This window comes from Primulina huaijiensis, chromosome 2 (assembly GCF_012295235.1).
Source record: "Primulina huaijiensis isolate GDHJ02 chromosome 2, ASM1229523v2, whole genome shotgun sequence".
In the NCBI taxonomy this organism is placed as follows: domain Eukaryota; kingdom Viridiplantae; phylum Streptophyta; class Magnoliopsida; order Lamiales; family Gesneriaceae; genus Primulina; species Primulina huaijiensis.
This window is the reverse complement of record NC_133307.1, coordinates 28,832,497-28,855,072: the sequence shown is the minus strand read 5'-3', so window position 1 is coordinate 28,855,072 and position 22,576 is coordinate 28,832,497. Positions and strand designations below refer to the sequence as shown.

The 22,576-nt window shown below is 33.0% G+C and overlaps 1 protein-coding gene and 1 pseudogene across 1 annotated transcript; both read left to right on the top strand.

Annotated features, from left to right (window-relative positions):
* The first annotated feature begins 969 nt into the window (after positions 1-969).
* LOC140958217 (peroxidase 5-like) lies at positions 970-4,541 on the top strand (annotated as a pseudogene).
* Positions 4,542-7,563: 3,022 nt separating this feature from the next.
* LOC140971368 (ABC transporter G family member 32-like) lies at positions 7,564-18,111 on the top strand. Its single transcript, XM_073433602.1, has 24 exons — positions 7,564-8,299; positions 9,378-9,498; positions 9,579-9,667; positions 9,750-9,834; positions 9,924-10,083; positions 10,154-10,230; positions 10,778-10,831; positions 11,854-11,944; positions 12,028-12,329; positions 12,403-12,684; positions 12,874-13,190; positions 13,269-13,429; positions 13,520-13,623; positions 13,847-14,006; positions 14,130-14,252; positions 14,397-14,488; positions 14,572-14,904; positions 14,969-15,259; positions 15,647-15,730; positions 15,833-15,966; positions 16,055-16,282; positions 16,586-16,757; positions 17,062-17,316; positions 17,600-18,111. The coding sequence occupies exons 1-24, from the start codon at positions 8,025-8,027 to the stop codon at positions 17,870-17,872; spliced, it is 4,263 nt and encodes a 1,420-aa protein (XP_073289703.1). The 5' UTR covers positions 7,564-8,024; the 3' UTR covers positions 17,873-18,111.
* The last annotated feature ends 4,465 nt before the right edge of the window (positions 18,112-22,576 follow it).

Sequence of the window (22,576 nt, the reverse complement as noted above, 5' to 3'; positions counted from 1 at the left end):
ACCAAAAAATGCTAACGTGAAACCAAAAATTGTTGATGTTTCGCCGGAAAATGCTGGCATGTCAACACGCCACGTTAGCAATTCATGAATCAAAATAGTCTAAAATTAAAATTAGGTAACCAAGAGCAAAGTTTGATGAGTTATGGACCAAAAACTAATATAAAACAAGTCAATGAGAAAAAAATTCATTTCCCCAATTTTAAATTTTTTTGCATATCATTAGTTCGATTTTGCACAGTGATAACAGTATAATATGGTGCATGGACCCCAAGTTGTTCCCAAATTATTGCCTTAATGCAATACAAATCCTTCAACTCGAAGGATTAACAACGGTGGCCCATTTATGATGTTTAGATAGATAATTAAGTTTCACCGTCTATAAACACTAGTGATTTATTTGTATTTGAAGCATGTGAAATCAATAGAACTAGAGTGTCTAAACTGAATCGAGAACAAACTCAGAATATTAAAGTGTTGCAGTACTGCAAGAGTTCTATTAAATAGATACATTCATTGCAATATGGTAGGCGTTCGCATTTTTTTTTATTATATTGCTATTTAATTGAAACATTTGTTCAACCACATTGAATGTTTTTTAAGTAAAAAAATTGGTATCAATCTTGAAATATATTAAGAAAGTCCTGCATAAGTTAAAAAAATATTGGCTACATAAAATCCGGCACACAAAATCATCTATATTTCTAGCTGAAGTCGTGGCCACGGTTCTCGGGCCAATTCCTTCCACTTTCAAGCATTTCCTTTAAACTCCTTCACTTTACCTCCATGCACAACTTCTGCCAGACACTTACCAATCTCCTCTTTCTTAAGAGAAAATTGTGTTTTGCCATTTTTGTTCTATGTGTTATTGAGTTTCCGTTTTAGTTTATATCTTCCGGTTTCTGCCAATTTTAGTATTTTTCATCTAGAGTTTTGTTGTGGTACCATACACGTCAATGCAACTTCAACATCATGAGGTGCCACATCAGCAAAGGAACACCACGGAAAAGGACTATTCTTGGGGCTTTAGGCTTGTGGAATTGCCATAAATTCAATACTTACAGCGGGCACAAGTCTTGTAGTTAGCGACAGAGTAGGTCTCTTTAGTCGGAAAGGTTATATGATCTGTAATTATGCCACCTGCGAAAGAAAGGTTTCGATCGATTCCAGAATCCCTATCACTCACTATCACATGGTACAAGAGAAAAACTGTCAAACTTACCTCATTCTCAAGATTGTCAAACGTGTTGAAAAAAAGACCCTATCCACATCCTCAATATTATAGAACTGATCGGAAGAAGCTCTTTAACCTGAAGGTTATCAGGATCCAAATTCTTAGGCACAAAGGGTAAATCTTCTAAGAACAAATACAATTTAATCGATGAAAATTGTGAATTAACCGATAACACGATAAAAAATGTGTAAGTTACAAGATAAAAAATATTATTTTCCCAAAACATGGTTGTTATAAAAGCTAAAAAAAACAAGTAAGAAGAATTAGTCTCCATTCATTGTATTTATTATCTTTTAAAAAAATAATAACAAATCTGGACTCCATTTAATAAAGTTTTATGTTGGAGAGGTAGTTGGAATTGTAACTTTGGAAATTGTGTTGAGTGCGATAATTATTTCTGTTTAGTAGAGTAATCGAACCGTGGAGCTTGAACTGTTGTGCGGTTTAAAATATTTGACTTGTACCATTATCACCAGCTATAGCTTTTGGTAAAGCGACAAGCGCTCGGTCCTACAATTAATATCAGAGCCAATGTCACGTATTCGATTCTCATTGATTGCAAGGAGTGCAATTATTGGGAGTGAGATTGTTGGGTGCAATAATTATCCCTGCTTAGTAAAGCGATCGAACAGTAGTGTTTGAGCTGCTATGCGGTTTAAAAGATTTGAGTTGCACCATTACCACCAGTTATAGCTTTTGGTAAAGCGACAAATGTTCGGTCCTACATAAATCTTTTCTTCCTTTTGTTTTATTTTAAACAAGGGCCTTTCTGATGTATATGTTATTAAGGTTGAATCACGTCTCATTCACGTCCCAAAAAATCCTAACTCGTGCTTTTCCTGACCCAAATTGTCAGGATTTTTCCAATCCCGATTAATGTTGGAGAAAGATAGGGTATATAATATATTCACGATGGGATTCCCGACCCGATTATGTTATAACAATAATTTTTGTTATTTTATTTTGAAAAATTATTATGATATTATTAACAAATTTTGTTGGGTGATTGTCATTGACTAACACATTTAAAAGGTGTTAACTCATAAATGAAAAATTTAGGGCTTAATTTAAATGGTCAAATAATTAAACCAAATAAAAAAAATTCAATTTTAAGTTTTATTCCATTAACTTAGTTTTTTTTTAAATTTTAATTTTTTTTCTATGCAACGTTAATGTGGCCCCAACGTGTCAGCATTTCCATTAAAAAAATGAATAAAACTGCAAAACAAAGTACAAAATTGTCATAAAAAAAATTTTAACTTAGACAACGAAAACTTAATTCTAATTAACTTAGCATACAAAAATCACAAAAATTCAAACATAGGAAGAAAAAAAAATCCCTTTATTTTATTAGGCCAATGGTCATCACACTCCGTTTCTCCTATATTCATAAAATCAGGAAAATCGATCCAACTTCTTGCCATTAATTAAGACCAATTATGGATATTACCTATTAGTTCTAATTCAAAGTCAACAATATATAATATATAGCACAGGATAATGCTACCTAATAAATCCAATTAAAAATTAAGTATACCATTCAGAAAGAAGAATTAAAATAGTGAACTCTTAACAAAAGAAACACGTTTGATGTTAGTGGAGATCAAGCTCAAATTTAAGCATATAAGAAATTTCAACTTGCTCACATCTACACAAGTCGGGCCTTTTTAAAAAACCACGATATTTTGCACCCGCCTGTGCCTATATATACCAGCAATCAATTCTCCGTATCATCCCATTATACTCTAGATATATACATACAAAATGACTAAACATTACAATAGTAAATTAATAATCACATTTCTCTCCTTTTTCATTTTATCTTGTTCGGTGTCGGCAGTGTCGCCGAGGTTCAAGTCACCATTCAGGGTGGGATTCTACGGTCAATCTTGTCCTCCAGCAGAATTCATCGTGCAGAAGTACGTGAGCAAATTCGTTAGACTTAACTCTGGCCTTGCTGCTGGCCTTATAAGGTTGCATTTCCATGATTGTTTCGTTCGGGTAAGGCGTAATTCTTGTCGTCTAAAATCTTAATCACCATTAATCTTAATTTTAAATATTTTCCTCACTTGACTAATGTTTATTTTCAATCTCGATTCTTAATTTGTCAGGGTATGCTTCATTTTTAGTCATATAATTTATACTTTTTTTCACTTTTGATCTTGTTTATAATGAATTTATATTTTTAATCATATAACTTGTATATTTTTTTCATTTTAGTAATGTTACGGTGAATTTTCTATTTTAGTCCCGTAACCTACATGTTTTTTTATTCTTTTCGTCACGTAAAATTTATGTTGTTTTCATTTTTTGTCTTTTTTATCGACAAAAGCGATGGACTTTAGAAAAAAGTTCCAAAAATAAATTAAAAAACATATAAGTTACGAGACTAAAAATAAAAAATGCGTGATCAAAAGTGAAAAATGAAAATTAAATTATCAAAAATATAATTTGTCCAATCAAGTTACTATAGATACATGTGTTAGCAAGTCATTCTATAATTTCTATCACTAACTAATCTTATATGCGTAGCTCATGCAATTTTACGTACACTATAGGGATGTGACGCTTCAGTTTTGTTGGATGGACCAAATTCGGAAAAGGAAAGCATGCCAAATCAGGGAAGCCTGCGCGGCTTCGAGGTGATAGATGCGGCCAAATCCGAGCTCGAGATCCGATGCCCCGGCATCGTGTCATGTGCGGACATTCTCGCATTCGCAGCTCGTGACAGCGCATTGAAAGTCGGCAACATATACTGGGACGTACCATCTGGCCGGTGTGACGGGAACGTCTCCTTAATACTTGATCCTCTTCTGAATCTGCCACCACCATTCTTCAATGCCTCAGCTCTCAGAGACAACTTCGCTAGAAAAGGGCTGTCACTGGATGAAATGGTGCACTCTCCGGCGCTCACTCGATCGGCATTTCTCACTGCAATTCCTTCTCGAATCGTCTCTACCCGACCGTTGACCCGACCCTCGACCCTAAATATGCGGCATTCTTGAAAAGAATCTGTCCTCCCCCAGTTAATGGAACGACATTAGTAAACCCTACAGTAAATATTGATTCTTTCACCCCTAATGTTTTGGACAACAAGTACTACGTGGGTTTGAAGGTGAATAAGGATCTTTTGACCTCGGATCAAACCTTGTATAACATCCCTTTAACGAAGAAAATTGTCTTAAACAATGCTCAATATGGATATATATGGGCTAGGAAGTTTGCAGCCGCAATGGTGAAGATGGGGAAGATCGAAGTGCTCACTGGAACTCAGGGTGAGATCAGGAGAAACTGCCATTTGGTGAATTAATTCATTGGAAAGATTCATTTAACATTATTAATGTTTTATTATTTGCCTTGTATTCTTTGTTTATGCAAGTTTGTGCAGAAAGTTTGCATTTTAATTTTGTTTCATGAATTTCGCCAGTCTCTACTCAGTTGTAGGACTGGAATAACTTCGAGTGATCATTGTCGATGTTCAAGTGGTTTTGTACCTTAATAATTCGCTTCAAATGAAATCTATGTACTACCATTTTTACGCCTTTTCTTGAGGAAAATTATATTTTGTTAATGTAAACTGTCTTATTTTACTAATATACATTTTTTCGACTTTAATTAGCTTTTCTTGTCGGAAAGCTGATGTGGTCAGGAGCGAACCCAAGATTTTATTATTGAGGATCTAAATTTTAAATTTAACCAATTTATTGATAAATAATCGATAAGTCAAGGTACCCTTATATCCTTATATTATGTCAATTCCTTTAATTTGTATATCTTTTAATTATTCATAATTTTTTTTAATATCAATCTTGCAGAGCGAGAATGATACAAAATTGTAATATATTAATATATTAAATTTGATTAAATAAATGTTATCTAATTTTCAAGGAAAGCATTATATTATATTTTAATTATAAAAACAATAGCGTGAAAATATGATGATGAATGTATAATTTTTTTTTAATTTTTTAAAAATTAGTTTAAAAAACCAACTTATTTGTATAATAATATAGTATATACTTTTTAAAATTGAACAAAAAAATAATTATAGAATTTACTTATATTTATAATATAATTTTCTACCCACCATGCTAAATAATATCAACCTAACCCTACTTAAATTTTTCATTACTTGATCCATCTATATTAAAAAAGTAGAAAAGCACAAATAAAAATAATATTAGAGTCCAAAGATAAATTAAAATCTTATTCAGGCCCACGAAATAAACATATATAAACCGTAGGCCCACGAAACTAAATATACATAACCTATATGGGCTAGGGTTCAGCCCAACCTCATATTAGTCTGTCCGTTGACATGATACCGAAAAATGATAACGTACCACCGAAAATTGTTGAAGTAGCGACGGGCATTGTTGATATGAACACTGCTTTGGTGAAAAATGACTAAAATTTTTAAAAAGTGGTTAGTAATCTAAGAAATTATCAAATAAACGATAACATGAATAAAAATAAAAAGCGTGTAATTTACTGAATAAAAAAGTAATTTTCCCCATAAGTTCATGACCTTGGATTAATATGCCCAATTATATCATCAAGTAGGAAATTGATTAGGTTTGAGATTTTGACCAATAGTTCTAGTGGCTTCGCTAAATTAAAATGAAAATGGCTTGGTTAAATAAAATCCGTCACAACCAGATAAGTTTAGTATATTATTAACTAATTCCGGTTATAATAAATATCAGTAAATGAATTTTTAAAAAAAGCAAAATTAGTTATATAAGTTGGTGTAATCCTAGTCAAATTTATCGTCGAAATGTCAATATATTGATAAATAATTACTCTTTAATACATTTTAAAATTATTATCATGTGTATGTTAAGAGTTATATTTATCCTTGATCAGCTGTAATTTTTGTATGGATCTTATCAAATTGTTTTTCAGAGATAAAAATCTATTTATATACATAAACTACATATAAAGATGATGTTATACAAACTTTTTCTCTCCCTTTTTATATAAAGAAAAACCACATTTTTTGTTATATAATTACAAGTTTTTCATTTTTATTTTATTATCGGATAATTCGCAATTTTAATCTAATAATTTTATTTTTTTTTTCAATTCATTAATTGTCACCGGAGTGCTGATGTGGTACTATAAAATAACGACATCACATCGAAAATTGATGATGTGATACCAAAAATTATTGACATGACATCGAACATTGCTGACATGTAACATATCACGTTATCACTCCTTTAAAAAACCATTACAATTGTAAAAATAGTACAAATTAACTGGCTAAAATTGTGAATTGTCCGACAACATAAAAAATTAAAAAAAAATAAAAGTTACAAGAAACTTTCTTTTTTATTTATTTGTATTTTATTGATTATATGTTCATTACTTTATTTGTCTTTATACTATTACATTATTTACTTATTTAGTTTAATTATTTCACAAGAGCACAATATTCATTATGAAATGCCAAAATATATCTTTTTCACATTGAAAATTCGAATAAATCCTATGACACATGCAATCGCAATTAAATATGTATCATAACTTGCGACTTGTAATATTCATATAAATAACACGTGCCAATTATAACAATCATGTATCATTTGGTGCATGGAACCACTGAATTTTGCTTTTTCTCAAAAAATATGAAAATATATTTTTAATCATATAATATATTTTGCACGTTTTTCGTTTATGATTAAGTTATCTGTCAATTTACAGTCTTATACTATTAACTTCGATTTTTTTTTAAATTCCAATCATTTTTTATCGGAGTGCTGAAATGATATTAAACACGTCAGCATTTTTCGATGAGATATCATTTTTCAATGGCACGTAAGTAGAATAAAAAATGAAAAATATACAAATTAAATCATAAAAAATGTAATTTTCCTTTAAAAAATATATATCGAATTTTTTTAGCAAAACTTATCGAAATTTGTTTTTTGTTTTTTAGATGAAAGAAGAAAATATTACCGATCTTGAATATGAGATCTCGTCTTAAATTTGAAAATTTAATATTAAATAAACTAAAAGTCATCGACAATAGTCTCGAAAATTTGATGATCTCAAAAGTTGAAAACAGGGTTGGTGGTAGATATAGTTGGTTCATCCAAAGAAGAAAAATATTCCCATCTTCATCTAATTTAAAATAGTTTACCGAACCAATATATAATAATATAGTATGTAAATAATATTAAAAAAAAGGTCTAATTTGGATATGCATGACCTGCATGCGAAACGAGCGCGTGACGAACAAAGCAACCACCCGGCCAGCCATTTTTGTGCTCCAGTGGAGCTGCATTTAATGCTTCACTGTCAAGATAACCGTATTACTACAAAATTCAATCGTACTCCCAACTCCTTCCTAACCTCGATCCCCCACCCCCTTTAGGCATTGATATTCAACACTTCGGGATTGCTAACATTAAATTCTGAGATGGGGAAGTTTTTCCAAATGCATCGGCTCTTGCGATGCGCAGTTTCTTGAAAACAATCGAGGAAGAACAGGAAAAGGAGGAGGAAGTAGGAAGCAAATTGGATTATGATTTACGTAAATGGGCAGAAAAGATAATTTGAGGAGCCATTAATGCAGTGCATTACCCAACCAACTCGCTTGATTGCATTTCCCATTTCTCATGTGCTTTTTTCCACTGACATTTAATGAATCCACCTAAAAAAGCCAGCCCTAAAGTCCCTTTACTCTCTTCAACACCGCCGTACTTTCTTTGTGAAAGTCTATAGACATATAGCCCCAGCTATTATCATCTCCCCTTCGCCCATTTTCTTGGTTTCAAGCTGTCGATAGATGTGGAACTCGGCGGAGAATATAGCCGCGCGTTCGGCTTCGTTCCGGGAGGACGGAGACGACGAGGAGGCGCTGCGGTGGGCGGCGCTCGAGCGGCTGCCGACTTACGACCGCGTGAGGCTCGGCATTTTCCGCAATGTGGTCGGGGATTCGAAGGAGGTCGAGGTGCACAAGCTCGAATCTCAGGAGCAAAATGTTATCTTGGATCGGTTGATTAACTCAGTTGATAGTGACTGGGAGAAGTTCTTCACTCGCGTGCGACGCCGTTTCGATAGGTATAATATTATCTATTCTTTTGATTTTATTGGCTGTTGACATTCTTTGGAATAACGATGATAATAATCATTATCGTTATTATGGTCAAATGTCCTAATTGGGTTTTTAAAGAATGAGGCTGTAGGTAGACTGTGAGTTTTTTAAGTAGTAGTTGGTAGAATGATGCCAAGTTTTATTGCAAAACTAAAATGGACAATCAAATAACTAGTTGAAGATTTTCTTGAATTATGATTTTGGTAGCTTTGGGTGTTAGATTCTCAGAATATTTAAAGTTGTCACTGCTCGGTTTAATGGGATTTCCTCAATTGATCGAGAATTATCAAATCATGGTTCTGTATATCCTCTTCTTTGTTAGATCTCTCTCATCGTACTGAAACTGGTGCAATTATTTAATTACCATCCCACAGTTTCATGGAGGGAACATGGTACATTCAAATTACTAGTTTCTTTTCCGCATATCCGATGTTTGGATTTCTAATAAGTATTGAAGATTGAAAACCCACTGACCCTCTATGAATGATCACTGGATCATTATGTATCATTCGTGAGCAAGAGAAGAGCAACTCCTTAGAAGGTGATCCATAGGAATATTAACTAATTCCAAGTATTCTTCAATATGTTGGTTGATTAAGGCGCATTCCATATGACCAGTAAAATCTATCTCGCTCCTTCAAGGGAGTAGGAGAGTGTATCGTCCAGTCGATGTGGCAAGGCAGTGCCTCGACATCACGAAAGAGTTGGACTAAAATCCTGAATGCAAAACTATTATACGGGTGCCTTGCTTCTTCATTAATAGGATGGTAATGGATCTTTGTTGACAAATGCTAATAAATCCACAGATTCTTTTGGAGGAAATACTACATGAAAACAGTTACGGGTTCTAATTCCAATGTTTTTTTATAACAATCACTTCACAGTTTGGATGATGTATCATGTTTCTTAATTCTTATACACAATTTCATTGGATAATAGCTCAATATATGAGAGAAACTCGTAACCCATTAGTGATGTTTTTAGTACTTGAAACTGCTCACAACATATCACGATTTCAACTGGAATTATATTATGGCATTTCAGAGTTGACTTGGATTTCCCAAAAGTTGAAGTGAGGTTTGAGCATTTGACAGTTGAATCATTTGTTCACATTGGTAGCAGAGCTTTGCCCACGATATCAAATTTTATTATCAACATGACAGAGGTACGACGTACGCTATCTTGGATTAGTGCCTGTTGATTGTGTTCTTTATCTGACTTTTGTTTCTGATTGTGCAATTTAAGGCTTTATTCAGACAGCTGAGGATATATTCTGGTAAGAAGAGAAAGCTGACAATTTTAGACGATGTTAGTGGGATAATTCGACCAGGAAGGCATGTACTGGTTTTTCTCCCATTCATCTAATAGAGAGGATTTGTTCATATTTCTGATATTGTTGCTCTGTATCATCTTTAGATTAACATTATTATTGGGTCCTCCAAGCTCTGGAAAGACGACTCTTCTTCTCGCCCTTGCTGGACGTCTCAACTCTGATCTTCAGGTAGATTATTTTGTCAGTAATGTCGTCATATATTATACATTCGCCGACGTGGAATTGACTTCTGAAAGCAAAAATTTGATCTGTTTAAGATGTCAGGTAAAGTAACGTACAATGGGCATGGGCTGAATGAGTTTGTTCCTCAAAGAACATCTGCTTATGTCAGTCAACAAGATTGGCACATACCAGAGATGACAGTTCGAGAAACTCTCACCTTTTCATCTCGTTGTCAAGGTGTTGGGTATAAATACGGTAAAGCAGATAAAATTCTGTTAGCATATATATTATATCATGTAGACGCTGACCCTGAAAGTTGTGACAGATATGCTTCTGGAACTTTCGAGAAGAGAAAAGCTTGCTGGAATAAAGCCTGATGAAGATCTTGATATATTCATGAAGGTAGAGGATTATGCAAGATGTAACTTTTCCTTTCATAGAAATAAATTTCTAAAACTTGAGAGACTCTGTAAACAGACAATAGGAAAGCAACCACACCTAGACGATCTGTGATCTGCCTTATATCAGAATTCCTACACAATATATTTTATTACATCAATGATCACTGCATGTTATATTCAATCATCATAAGTACTGCACATTATCCACTCTTTTGGATAGTCCTTATTCGATACCTTTTATTATATCAGTTAAGAAATTTCTTTTACTAATCAAGAGACCCTATGAGACATAGAGCAGATCGATACTAAAACTTCTGACATCGGTATTTATGTATGATGCACTCTATAAGAAACCCTAGCCTCAAGTTACCTGCGCAATTCCGTACAAGATAACTTGGACCCATTCACTTTATTCATTGATCATATTTATAGCCGTGTTCACTTCAACAAACCCACTTTTGCAGTACCCCCAAAGTTGATGAGCACTTTATGTAAGTTCAAAAAGCCCACCTAAAAAAATATCAAGTAACTTTCTTATCATGATTCAGGCTCTGTCTTTGGAGGGGAGGGAATCAGGCCTTGCGGTTGAGTACATCTTGAAGGTATTTTCTTGATGTTAACCATTAATAATGTTTGGATTTGCTAAAATATTTATAATATTCTGTTGATAATGGGAGAAACATTGTATTATAAGCTTGTGGAAATTTAAATTTTTGTCTTCATTAAGCTGCTGATTTTCCGAGTATGGTAATTAATTGCTGCTGTTATTTGCTGCAAATATCTATTGTAGCTCCCGCCATCCTCAAGATCGATGATAAAATTGGACATCAAGATCGATGATAAAATTCTGTCCAATTGAACTTTGTAGATTTAGTTTATACCTCATCTGGCGTGGCTGTACTGATATTGGCAGAGATATACCTATGCAAGAAAAGATAATTTTGCAAATAATAGTAAACAAAGGGAATTTACACAGTGAAACAGTTCTAAGTTAAGTTCAAGGGAACTGTTTTTATTAGTATACTGATAAGATATATCATGAAAAAGGGAAAGAATCTGAGATACATCTTTGTTTTGTTGGATACGTTGTGGTTGTTTTATTTCCTCGAAATCAATAGTAGAAATAATTGAGTAGAAAAATAGGGTAGAGAAACCAACAGTTTTTTTTTTGCGTTGTATACACAAGAAAATGCAGCTTTTGGCTTTTGGCTTTGGCTTATATTGGAATTATGAGAAAATAGAAATACACTTTTTTACGTTTCATTTGGCAAGTGGGATCTTATCAGCTATAATGCTTTTCAGTTTGTTGAGCATCCTAATAATTTTACGATTCTCTTCTTTTTTATACTATCGATATGGATCGACGAAGAAAGATGGGCATTGAAGTGTTTCTTCATCCCCTTTTCTTTACATGTACAACTTTTTAGGACTCATTTTGCTAATCTAAGATACTTGTGGTTTAAAAATCTGTTGATAAATTACATATGAAACATAAGATAAAAATATGTGTTTCACTTTCGAAAGTTGTGTTTTTTAAGCTCATATTTGCGTATTAAAAATGAGATTTTGCACAATATGCTTGTTAGTTATTATAGATCATTCTAAAAATATTTCACTCTCAAAGATTTTGGGCTTGGACCTTTGTGCGGATACCTTTGTCGGAGATGAAATGCTTAAAGGGATATCTGGTGGCCAAAAAAAGCGCCTGACAACAGGTTGTGTTGAAATTATAATTTATTTTGGGTGAATGAATGCAGATTATATAAACACAAGCTCACTTACCATATCCATATGGCAGGTGAATTATTGGTCAGCCCATCAAGAGTGTTATTCATGGATGAGATATCAACAGGTCTTGATAGTGCCACTACATTCCAAATAATTAAGTATCTTAAGCATTCGACCCAGGCACTTGATGGAACCACTGTGATTTCTCTGCTTCAACCAGCACCTGAGACTTACGAGCTATTTGATGATATTATTCTCATTTCCGAGGGGCAAATTGTGTACCAGGGACCTCGTGAAGCTGCCCTAGAGTTCTTTTCATGCATGGAATTTCACTGCCCAGAGAGGAAAAATGTTGCAGACTTTCTTCAAGAAGTAGGTATTAGATGATATGTAGGTTGATGTTCCGTTGGATTTTAATTATTCAGAAGAATTTTCTTTCTTGCAGGTTGTATCCAAGAAGGACCAAGAGCAATACTGGGCTCGTCTCGATCTTCCATATCGGTACATACCAGTTGTTAGATTTGCTGAAGCTTTTCTCCAATTCAACATTGGGAAGAATTTATCTGAAGAGCTGGATACCCCATTTGATAAGCGTTACAGTCATCCTGCAGCCTTATCGACTTCTCGATATGGCGTCAGGAAAACTGAACTGCTTAAAATCTGCTATGACTGGCAGTTGCTGCTTATGAAACGGAATTTATTTATCTATGTCTTTAAATTTATACAGGTAATGTCATTATTAAAGTTTTTTGACAAACTTACCTGTAGAAATATATTCAGTCAGACAGTGAACATGGTCTTTGATCATGTATTTAGGTCTTCAGTTCTTTTTTGACTGATTCTCTACAATGATGACATGCGAAATTCTTTATGACTTATGCACACCTGATACATGTATTGGACTTACTTTTTCCAGCTCCTTCTGGTTGCTCTGATTACAATGAGTGTTTTTTTCCGTACTACGCTGCATCATGATACAATTGATGATGGGGGCCTTTATTTAGGAGAATTGTACTTTTCCATGATCATTATGCTTTTCAATGGCTTCACAGAGGTTTCCATGCTTGTTGTCAAGCTTCCAGTCCTGTACAAGTACAGGGACTTACACTTCTATCCATGTTGGGCTTTTACATTTCCTTATTGGCTCTTGAGCATTCTAACTTCACTAGTAGAATCAGGTTTCTGGGTGGCAGTGACCTACTATGTCGTTGGATTTGATCCAAATATAACAAGGTGAGCCTTATTGTTAAAATTTTTATGGATGACGATGAGAGCATGCTGACAATCTACCATTAATATCAAACTACACAGATTTCTGCGTCAATTCTTGCTTTTCTTCTTTCTGCATCAAATGTCTCTAGCTCTTTTTCGTCTGATGGGTTCCTTGGGCCGTAGCATGATCGTGGCAAATACTTTTGGATCCTTTGCCATGTTGATAGTCATGGCTCTCGGAGGATATATAATTTCAAGAGGTAAAAAACATTATACAGCACCCTCATTTGGATGTTTTGGCCTTTCTTTCAGATGATAAAAAATTTGATCTCCTCAATAAACTTTGATAGATAGGATTCCTAGTTGGTGGATCTGGGGATTTTGGATTTCTCCTCTAGCTTATGCTCAAGATGCTGTTTCTGTCAATGAATTCCTTGGGCATGCCTGGGACAAGGTACGTATATCTTATCGTTGGCATTTGAACATAACCCCTAATCGAGATATCTAAATACCAATTATATCCGTTCTATATCGATGAATTTGAAGAAATTTAGTTTAGAAGAGTAAAGAGATACCGTGTGACTGTACAAAATACCGAAATCATGTGTGTTCATGTGACATTCTTTTCAATCTTGAATTTACAGCCAATCACTTTAATGAATCTCTTGTTCATGTAGAGAAGTGGAGACAATTCAAATTTGTCACTAGGCAAAGCATTACTCAATGCTCGAAGTTTGTTCCCAGAAAACTATTGGTACTGGATTGGTGTAGGCGCATTGATCGGTTATATATGCTTCTTCAATATCCTTTTTACCATTTTCCTCTTGAAGCTGAACCGTGAGCTCTACCCTCCTTTGATACTCTAAATTACATCTTGATTTATTTTTTAAGCGCCATCCTTTATCAAATACTGATATTAAAGTTTCTTTTTGTTCTGCTTTATTTTTAAAAACCCTTAAGCTCTTGGGAAGCGTCAAGCGGTTGTCTCTAAAGAAGAACTCCACGAGAGAGAGAAGATGCGGAAAGGAGAACCTATTGTCATCTGTCTTAGAGACTTTCTACAGCATTCTGGCTCATTTGCTAGTAAGATTATTCAAGTTTCTCAGTTTACATGCCTGGTAGACAGGCCTCACTTTACTTGTACTTCATGTTTTCTGCCTATTTAACTGTATCAGTTTATAAGTAACATTCTAACATTTGCGTACCTTCATTTACTTGCCAACTCAGAGAAGAGTTTTAAACAAAGAGGAATGGTGCTTCCTTTCCAAGCACTTTCTATGTCTTTCAGCAATATTAATTACTACGTGGATGTGCCCATGGTGTGTATGTTCTCCATCAATTATCAAATATCATCATCTCAATATGTTTTCTCTCACAATATACTGTATCCCAATTATTTCAGGAACTAAGGCAGCAAGGTGTTCCTGTGGATAAATTGCAGTTACTGAATAATATCACTGGAGCATTTAGGCCTGGTGTGCTCACAGCTTTGGTTGGAGTTAGTGGTGCCGGAAAAACCACCCTTATGGATGTATTAGCTGGGAGAAAGACTGGTGGAGTTATTGAAGGAACCATCAGTTTATCAGGTCATCCAAAACAACAAGAGACTTTTGCCAGAATATCTGGGTACTGTGAACAAAACGACATTCATTCTCCCTGCTTAACTGTTCATGAATCACTTCTGTTCTCTGCTTGGCTACGGTTGTCCTCAGATATTGAGATGGAAACGCAAAAGGTATGGTTAATGGTAATTGCTGTTTGTAAATCTTTTACGAGTTAATAATCAGTCACATTTGCAGGCTTTTGTTGAGGAGGTGATGGAACTTGTGGAACTTATTCCTTTGAGAGGAGCGTTAGTAGGTCTACCCGGAGTTGATGGATTATCAACGGAGCAAAGAAAGCGCCTTACTATTGCCGTTGAACTGGTAGCCAACCCTTCTATTGTATTCATGGATGAGCCCACATCAGGCTTAGATGCGAGAGCTGCAGCCATAGTGATGCGGACAGTGAGGAATATAGTGAACACTGGAAGAACTATTGTCTGTACTATTCATCAGCCTAGCATTGACATCTTTGAATCCTTTGACGAGGTTCTCTACTTATCTGTCTCCATCTCTCCAGAAATCTGACTTTTGTCTCTCTACTAGTGTACTAATGTTCAAGTTTTGGCGAGTTTGGATGCAATAGTATTTAATCTAAAAATAGATTTTATTAGGTAGTTCCTTTTGAAATACATGTATTACTTATAAACAGTACTTTTAAAAGAGTAGAAGCTCTAAAAGTCAAATATTTGCCTTCTTGATTATGGCTTTTTTAAGAGCTTTTAGTATTGATTGGATGCATTTTACTCGTAGAGTTTGTGTTGCTGGTCATGTTGATAGGTGTATGCCTTAGTTGTTGAATTATTTTGTTAATAGTTCTCTTTTTTCACTATCAACTTTCTCCCTATAATCTAGTTATCTGATTTTATGCTGCAGCTTTTATTTATGAAACGGGGTGGAGAGCTCATTTATGCTGGTCCACTTGGTCCAAAGTCTTGCGATTTGATCCAGTATTTTGAGGTCCAACATTATTTGTTTTGTCTTTTTAGTTTGGTGTGGTCTATCATGGAACTGTCATTGCACATCCATGCTCTGTACTTTAATTTTCTTTTATTTTGTTAGGATATTGACGGAATACCAAGGATCAAGAATGGATATAATCCGGCTACATGGATGTTAGAGGTTACATCACCAATAGAGGAAAGCCGCTTGGGCATTGATTTTGCTGAAATTTACCGAAGATCAAAACTATTTCAGTGCGTCCAACAGAAAATTGTTTTACCAGTTAATTAGCATTTTTTACATTGATAATGTTTTCACAAATTTGTCTCTCTACTGTTTCAGACATAATAAAGAGTTGGTCGAGAGGCTGAGCAAACCAAGTAGCGATTCAAAAGAGCTTAATTTTCCAACAAAGTATTCTATGTCATACTTCGACCAATTTGTGGCTTGCCTTTGGAAGCAGAACTTGTCTTACTGGCGAAACCCACAATACACGGCAGTTCGCTTCTTCTATACAGTAATAATATCATTGATGCTGGGAAGCATATGTTGGGGATTTGGTTCAAAAAGGTTCGCACATCACACTTATTGTGATTCTCTTGGTAAAAAATAGTACAGCTGAAGCAAGGTTGCTTGATATTAATCATGTCACAAGAAAAAAAAGCCAAGGTTACTCCAACAAGATCAGATTCATTTAGATAATAAAATATTATCATATATTTTTTGCCACGTAGAAACTCCATTTTTTGTACTTATTCAGGAATCATGGTTAAAGTTTAGCAACATAACACGGAAAAGTGTCCCTGTGTGTTACTTAAATATATCTATTGTATCTTATTATTTCCCTATTATATGTTTCTTAATGTGTTGAAGGGACACACAGCAAGACGTATTTAATGCTATGGGATCAATGTATGCAGCAGTGCTGTTCATCGGAGTTACGAATGGCACTGCCGTTCAACCAGTTGTTTCTGTTGAAAGATTTGTTTCATACAGAGAAAGAGCAGCAGGAATGTATTCGGCTTTACCGTTTGCATTTGCTCAGGTGTTGCTTTCACTATTACTTAGAGCTTGTTTGGATAGAAAGCAAAAATGTAAAAACGTATTAAAATTGATTTGAAAAAAGTTTGAACCATGAAGCCAGAAACTGTGGCCTTGTACTACTGTGGCTTTAACTTCGCTTTAGAAAATCTAAGAACTGTGTTTTTAAGTGTCATATCTAAATATAAAAATTAGTACGCTATTTTTAAAAATAAAAAGCCTTGTTGTTTGATAAGTCATTTTTTGACTTGATTACTTTTGTATTCAAACTCATGCTTAATATAATTTCATGGTCTTCTCTTCTGCAGGTTGCTATCGAGTTTCCTTACGTATTCGCACAGGCAATTATTTACTGTGCGATATTCTATTCAATGGCTTCTTTTGAGTGGGCTGTTTCCAAATTTGTGTGGTACATGTTCTTCATGTACTTCACAATGTTGTATTTCACATTTTATGGCATGATGACAACTGCTGTCACACCCAACCACAACCTTGCTGCCATTATCGCTGCCCCATTTTACATGCTTTGGAATCTCTTTAGCGGATTCATGATACCTCATAAGGTAACAGAGTAACACCAATACCCCTTGTCGATCAAAATTACGTTCATTTATTTTTTCTTTGTAGCTGTAACCTTGAGAGAAACACTTCTTGTACAGCACTTCATTTTGAATGTCCGAGTTCCATATTTATTTCATATGGGACATACTCATAGTGTTTTTCGAACTGTAACATAGACCAAACCAGAGTTATAACCCTCCCATCCCAAATGAAATTTTACACACCCCTCTTTCTCTCTGTGTGTTTTTATATTCTGAAGGTGAATATTCTTTACTACTGCTACAGAGAATTCCGGTATGGTGGCGATGGTATTATTGGGCAAACCCCGTCGCGTGGAGTCTCTATGGCCTCCTTGCTTCTCAATATACTGACAGTGAGAAATTGGTGAAGCTTTCTGATGGAATTCAGTTAATTTCGACTAGGCTATTAGTCAAGGATGTATTTGGATTCAGGCATGATTTCATCGGTATCGCGGGAATCATGGTGGCCGGATTCTGCATGTTATTTGCTGTGATTTTTGCTTATGGTATCAAAGCTTTTAACTTCCAGAAGAGATGAGTGGTCAGTTAGTTAATTCGGTTATTGATCGATTGAACCGGTAAATATTATACACGTGATATATCTTTTGCATTCTTTGACTCTTGCATTGTAATAAAATTCTAGTTTTTTTTTTCTGTGTTGCAAAAGATGCGACACAAATACAGTGAAACCGTTAACGACGAGGAGGATATAGATTTGTGTTGATGAATATGTTTTATCATTAGATTATGATAATAATAGATATGATATTTAGTGTATTTATGTATGTTATTATTCCCCTCCATATTCACGCACGGTTACTTATTCATAACATATCTTCCACGTCTATTTACAAAAATTACATTTCACTGAAAATATAAAATACGACGAATTTAACAAGAGGCATTTAGGAAAATGACCCTGATCAAATATAAATATTTAAAAAAATTAACATCCATTTTATCAATCACATTTGGATTTACACTTGGGATTATGTCTAAATTATAACATTTTCCCCCCAATTGTCCTTCACTTAAAAGTTGTCAAAACAGTCCAACGGATGGGTCGGTCTGTCGCGGTCCCTCGCTTTTTTTGTTAGATGGGACAGGTCAACACGTTAATTTTTAGTTATATTTGACGATTTTAGAGTAGGTTAACTGCAACCCATAATTTGGTTGGTCCGATCATAAAATTGTCGATCCAACTTGTCTATTTAACTGGACGAAGAGACCAACTTATTGTACCTTACACATTTTGACAATTCTACCTTTACTTATTAATCTCAGCTTTCCAAATGTATAATGTATTAATGTTGTATAATTTATGGGAGAATTTGACTAATAACCGAGACACATTTTTATTAAAAAATCATTTTCATCAAAATAGTCATCCTCATACGTTGGATCCTATTTTTTTTAGTCAAAGAAAGTAATAAATAAATTTTTTTAAAAAAAATATTGACCAGAGTCATTTCAACCAATCGAGTTTGTAATTTCCATTTTAATCTATGCCAAAAATTAATTACTAAAAAATTTAAATGAATTAAGCTGTGTAATCGGATAAGTCTATTTGGACAATAATTCGAAAAGACAATCAATTTTCCTGTTATTCTCAATCGAAAATTGGAACACTATTAAATATAGATTGATGCTACATGTACATCCATATTTGTACATCAATTTGTACAACACAAAAAATTCAATTTGTCAAAATTTCACTATTTATGGAATACAAAATCTCGCGATATAACGGTAAAATCTCGCGATATAATGGTTGTAAATATCGTTGTAAAGATATATTGGTTGTATCTTTAGCATTATTCTTAAATATATCATTAATCTCCATTTATTTCCTTTTGAGCATTATTTTTTTTGCGGTAAACCCAGTAAATTTAATCCTTGTTAAACCTTCTGTCGGCTTCTTCTCTCCTCAAAATCTCATCTAAAACATTAATGTAAATCACAATTGTTCTCCATTTAAACCAATATTATTTATCCCACGAATGAAAATGGATAATATAAGATTAATTATTGTTTATTTTGTTAATTACTTGTTTTACTGTTACATTGGATAGAACTTGGACAATATTGTTGTTATTGAGAACCATTTTTTTTCCCAAGTATTTCGCGAGTGAAAATTCCATCTGTCAATTTTGTTAATAAATAAAATGAAACAATCACTTATTCATCTCTGTATTTTCATAAATAGATTTCAAAATTTTTTAGATTTGATTTGGTTGGTTTTGTTTGGAAGACTTATTCCTGAAATCGAAATCCTCAATTTCGAGATTTAATGAGAGAAGATATAATTACACAAGTGTTCGATCCTATAGATATTATGCGTATTATGTTCAAATCTTGATAATTGTACGACGTAAAGTATTTTCATTTCTAGACAAGAACGAAATCAAACACGTTACAAATTTTCCTCTTACTAAGTTACTTGTTTACTCATTCTAATGTGTAATAGGGTTGTAATTAAATCGAGCGCGGTTTTTTTGAGTCAACTCCATAAATATTTGATTTGTACTCGAACTTATCAAATTTGATTCAAACTGGAGCTAAAATTATTTTATTCGATAGTTCGTGAGTTTTAAATTTTTATCTATAAAATATTATTATATATCAAATACATATATATTTTTCGAGCTTTTCTGAAGTTCGAGCTTTCGAACCTTCATTCTTGAACTTTAATATCTGAGCAATAATTTGAATAAATTGGAATATTTCAAGCCGAACGCGAACTTTATTTCAAATCGAATTCGAGAAAAAAAAATTAAAATCTCCAAGCTTCAAATGGAGCTCGAACTCTATACTCAATTCGGTTCATTATATCTTTAGTTCAAAATGGTGGCACGAATTCAATATTTATGTGCATAGATATTATATCATATGTAAAAATAAGGCTTCAACTTTAGCATTCAAATGAAAAGAGTGTATTTTTCAAAAAAAGAAAGAAAAAGAAATAAGAATGTATATTTGGTAGCGAATAAGAAGACATATCATGAGACTGATTTAAAATATTTACGTTTAATAAAAAAAAAATTTTGTTTTTTGTTTATTATGATCAGGGGACCGCAGATTTTTTTATTGCTTTATTATTTATTTTTAGATTATTTATTGCTTTATTTTGCTTGTGACTTGTTAATGCTTTACCAAGCTTTTCATCAACTTTTCGCGTTTCATAAACATCTAAGGCCTTATTTGTTTTGATTTACCTAAAACCATTTTTCAACTCCAAAAGTAGAATTATTTGTCATCTTTTATTTTTATTTTATTTTTAAAAATATTTTTAATATATTTTACATCCCACAGCTTGGTCAATACTTTTAATTCAATTTTCATATTCCCAAAAATATTATATTGTTAGATTATATAATAGTTTAATATAACGTGGTCTATTGTTGTATTTGTTTTCAAATTACTTGGAAACTTCATACAAAATACCACAAGCTGTTTATATTTATTTATTTTATGACAAACAATAAACTACAAATAATATATATATGTAATGTGTGTGTCACGTCGTTTGTAAATTGATAGAAAATATATATTTTGATTTTATGCATGTTGCTTTGGTTTATTGTTTTTGTCGTATGAATTTATTTATTTTTCTTCTCATATACATATACTATATGATCGAGTTTAATTCAACCCATTGATTAACTACATTGATTATTTAGACTGAAAAATATAAGTCTTCTTTTATTAATCAATACAAAATATCATAAAATCTATTTAGAAAATTTATGAAATCTTATAACTACCATATATCATACATTTTTTTTTTGGAAGCACCATATCTCATATTCTAAAAATGACTAAAATGTTACCTATCATTACATATGCTTTGAATTTGAAAAAATTTAAGATAAAATATTTATAATTTAATAATTATTAGTAACCTGAAGAATAATAAAAGAAAATTAATTAGATTAAAAAATCCATGCACATGAATCTATTTTGAATTTCAAGCATAATTCCAAATAATTTAGTTGTTTGCTCACTCTAGCATGTATAACGTATTTATATTATTTATTTATTTTTTATGTCACCAGTAAACACAGTGAACATATCTGTTTGATATTATATATGTAAAAATAATCGATAGAAAATATTATTATTTTGACTTTAGGTTGCTTCGGTTTATTATGTTTTCATATAAAATACGTCATAATCATATATTTAACTCCCACAAGTCACAAGCTGATGTCATGATCCTGAGTGAGATTGTTCGAAACCGATTATTTGTCACTTTTAGAAAAAAAGTTAGATATCTGTGTTTAGACCGTCATGGTTCAAAATACTTGAATATTATTTCATAATCAGTTATAATTTTTGATAAAATAATAAAAATTTGATCATATAGAGATATTTAAAATAACTTTTATTAGGTTGAAAATTTTCGATATTTATTTTTGCATTCTCTCTTTATAGTCGTAATCTCATTTATAGACATTACACATATTACGTATTAAGTTTATATTACACATATTAAGTTCGATATTTATTTATTGAGTCCTTGTCTTTTCCAACAACTTTGATAGAAGTTAACAGTTACTTAGGTCGGACTGAAATGCACGATCTTCTAAAATATAAACCCACCTTCGATTTGGTGTGTCATATTTGACATATTTCATATTATGAACATCATACCAGTTAATTAGGTACATATTATTCTCATAACGCGACATGAATTTTCTATCATTCACGATAATAAAATCAAATACACTTTACAAATTTTTCCCCTAAATAATTTATTTGTTTGTTCTCTCTAAGTATGTGCAAAATTAGGCGTTCGAGTAGGTGAATTAGGTGATTGTTTGACCAATTATGAAGAGTTTGATTCTCTTTATAAACATTTTTGACAGCAAGCTAATCACACAAAACTTGTCTAGCGTTTATCTGAATAACATGATTTGAAAATTATTACGTTAATTAAGAGATTTACCATGTTGACATAAAAAAAATAACGGCTGCAATTCCGTGGTGAAAAAGATATGATACAAATTCAATAGGAAATATATACATAAATATAATGCGCAAAAATGAGGGGGGTGCACCTTAAGTATGGTGAGGATGCGCACACATGAAAACTCCTAAAAGTAAACTTGCCTCGAAATCTCGGAAATTCAATGAACATAATTGGTTGTCGGGGGAGTTAATCAGTATAACTTCTTAAAAAAATATATATTCCGATAAGTATGATTACTTATTATAAGACAGTCTACGTATCAGATCTGTC

Bases quoted from the DNA above. Each gene is read 5' to 3' on its own strand.
- LOC140971368 (XM_073433602.1), top strand. From the start codon at position 8,025: ATGTGGAACTCGGCGGAGAATATAGCCGCGCGTTCGGCTTCGTTCCGG. The intron at 10,832-11,853 runs GTATTTTCTTGA...TCACTCTCAAAG, and splicing joins CGGTTGAGTACATCTTGAAG to ATTTTGGGCTTGGACCTTTG. The intron at 13,624-13,846 runs GTACGTATATCT...TTGTTCATGTAG, and splicing joins TTGGGCATGCCTGGGACAAG to AGAAGTGGAGACAATTCAAA.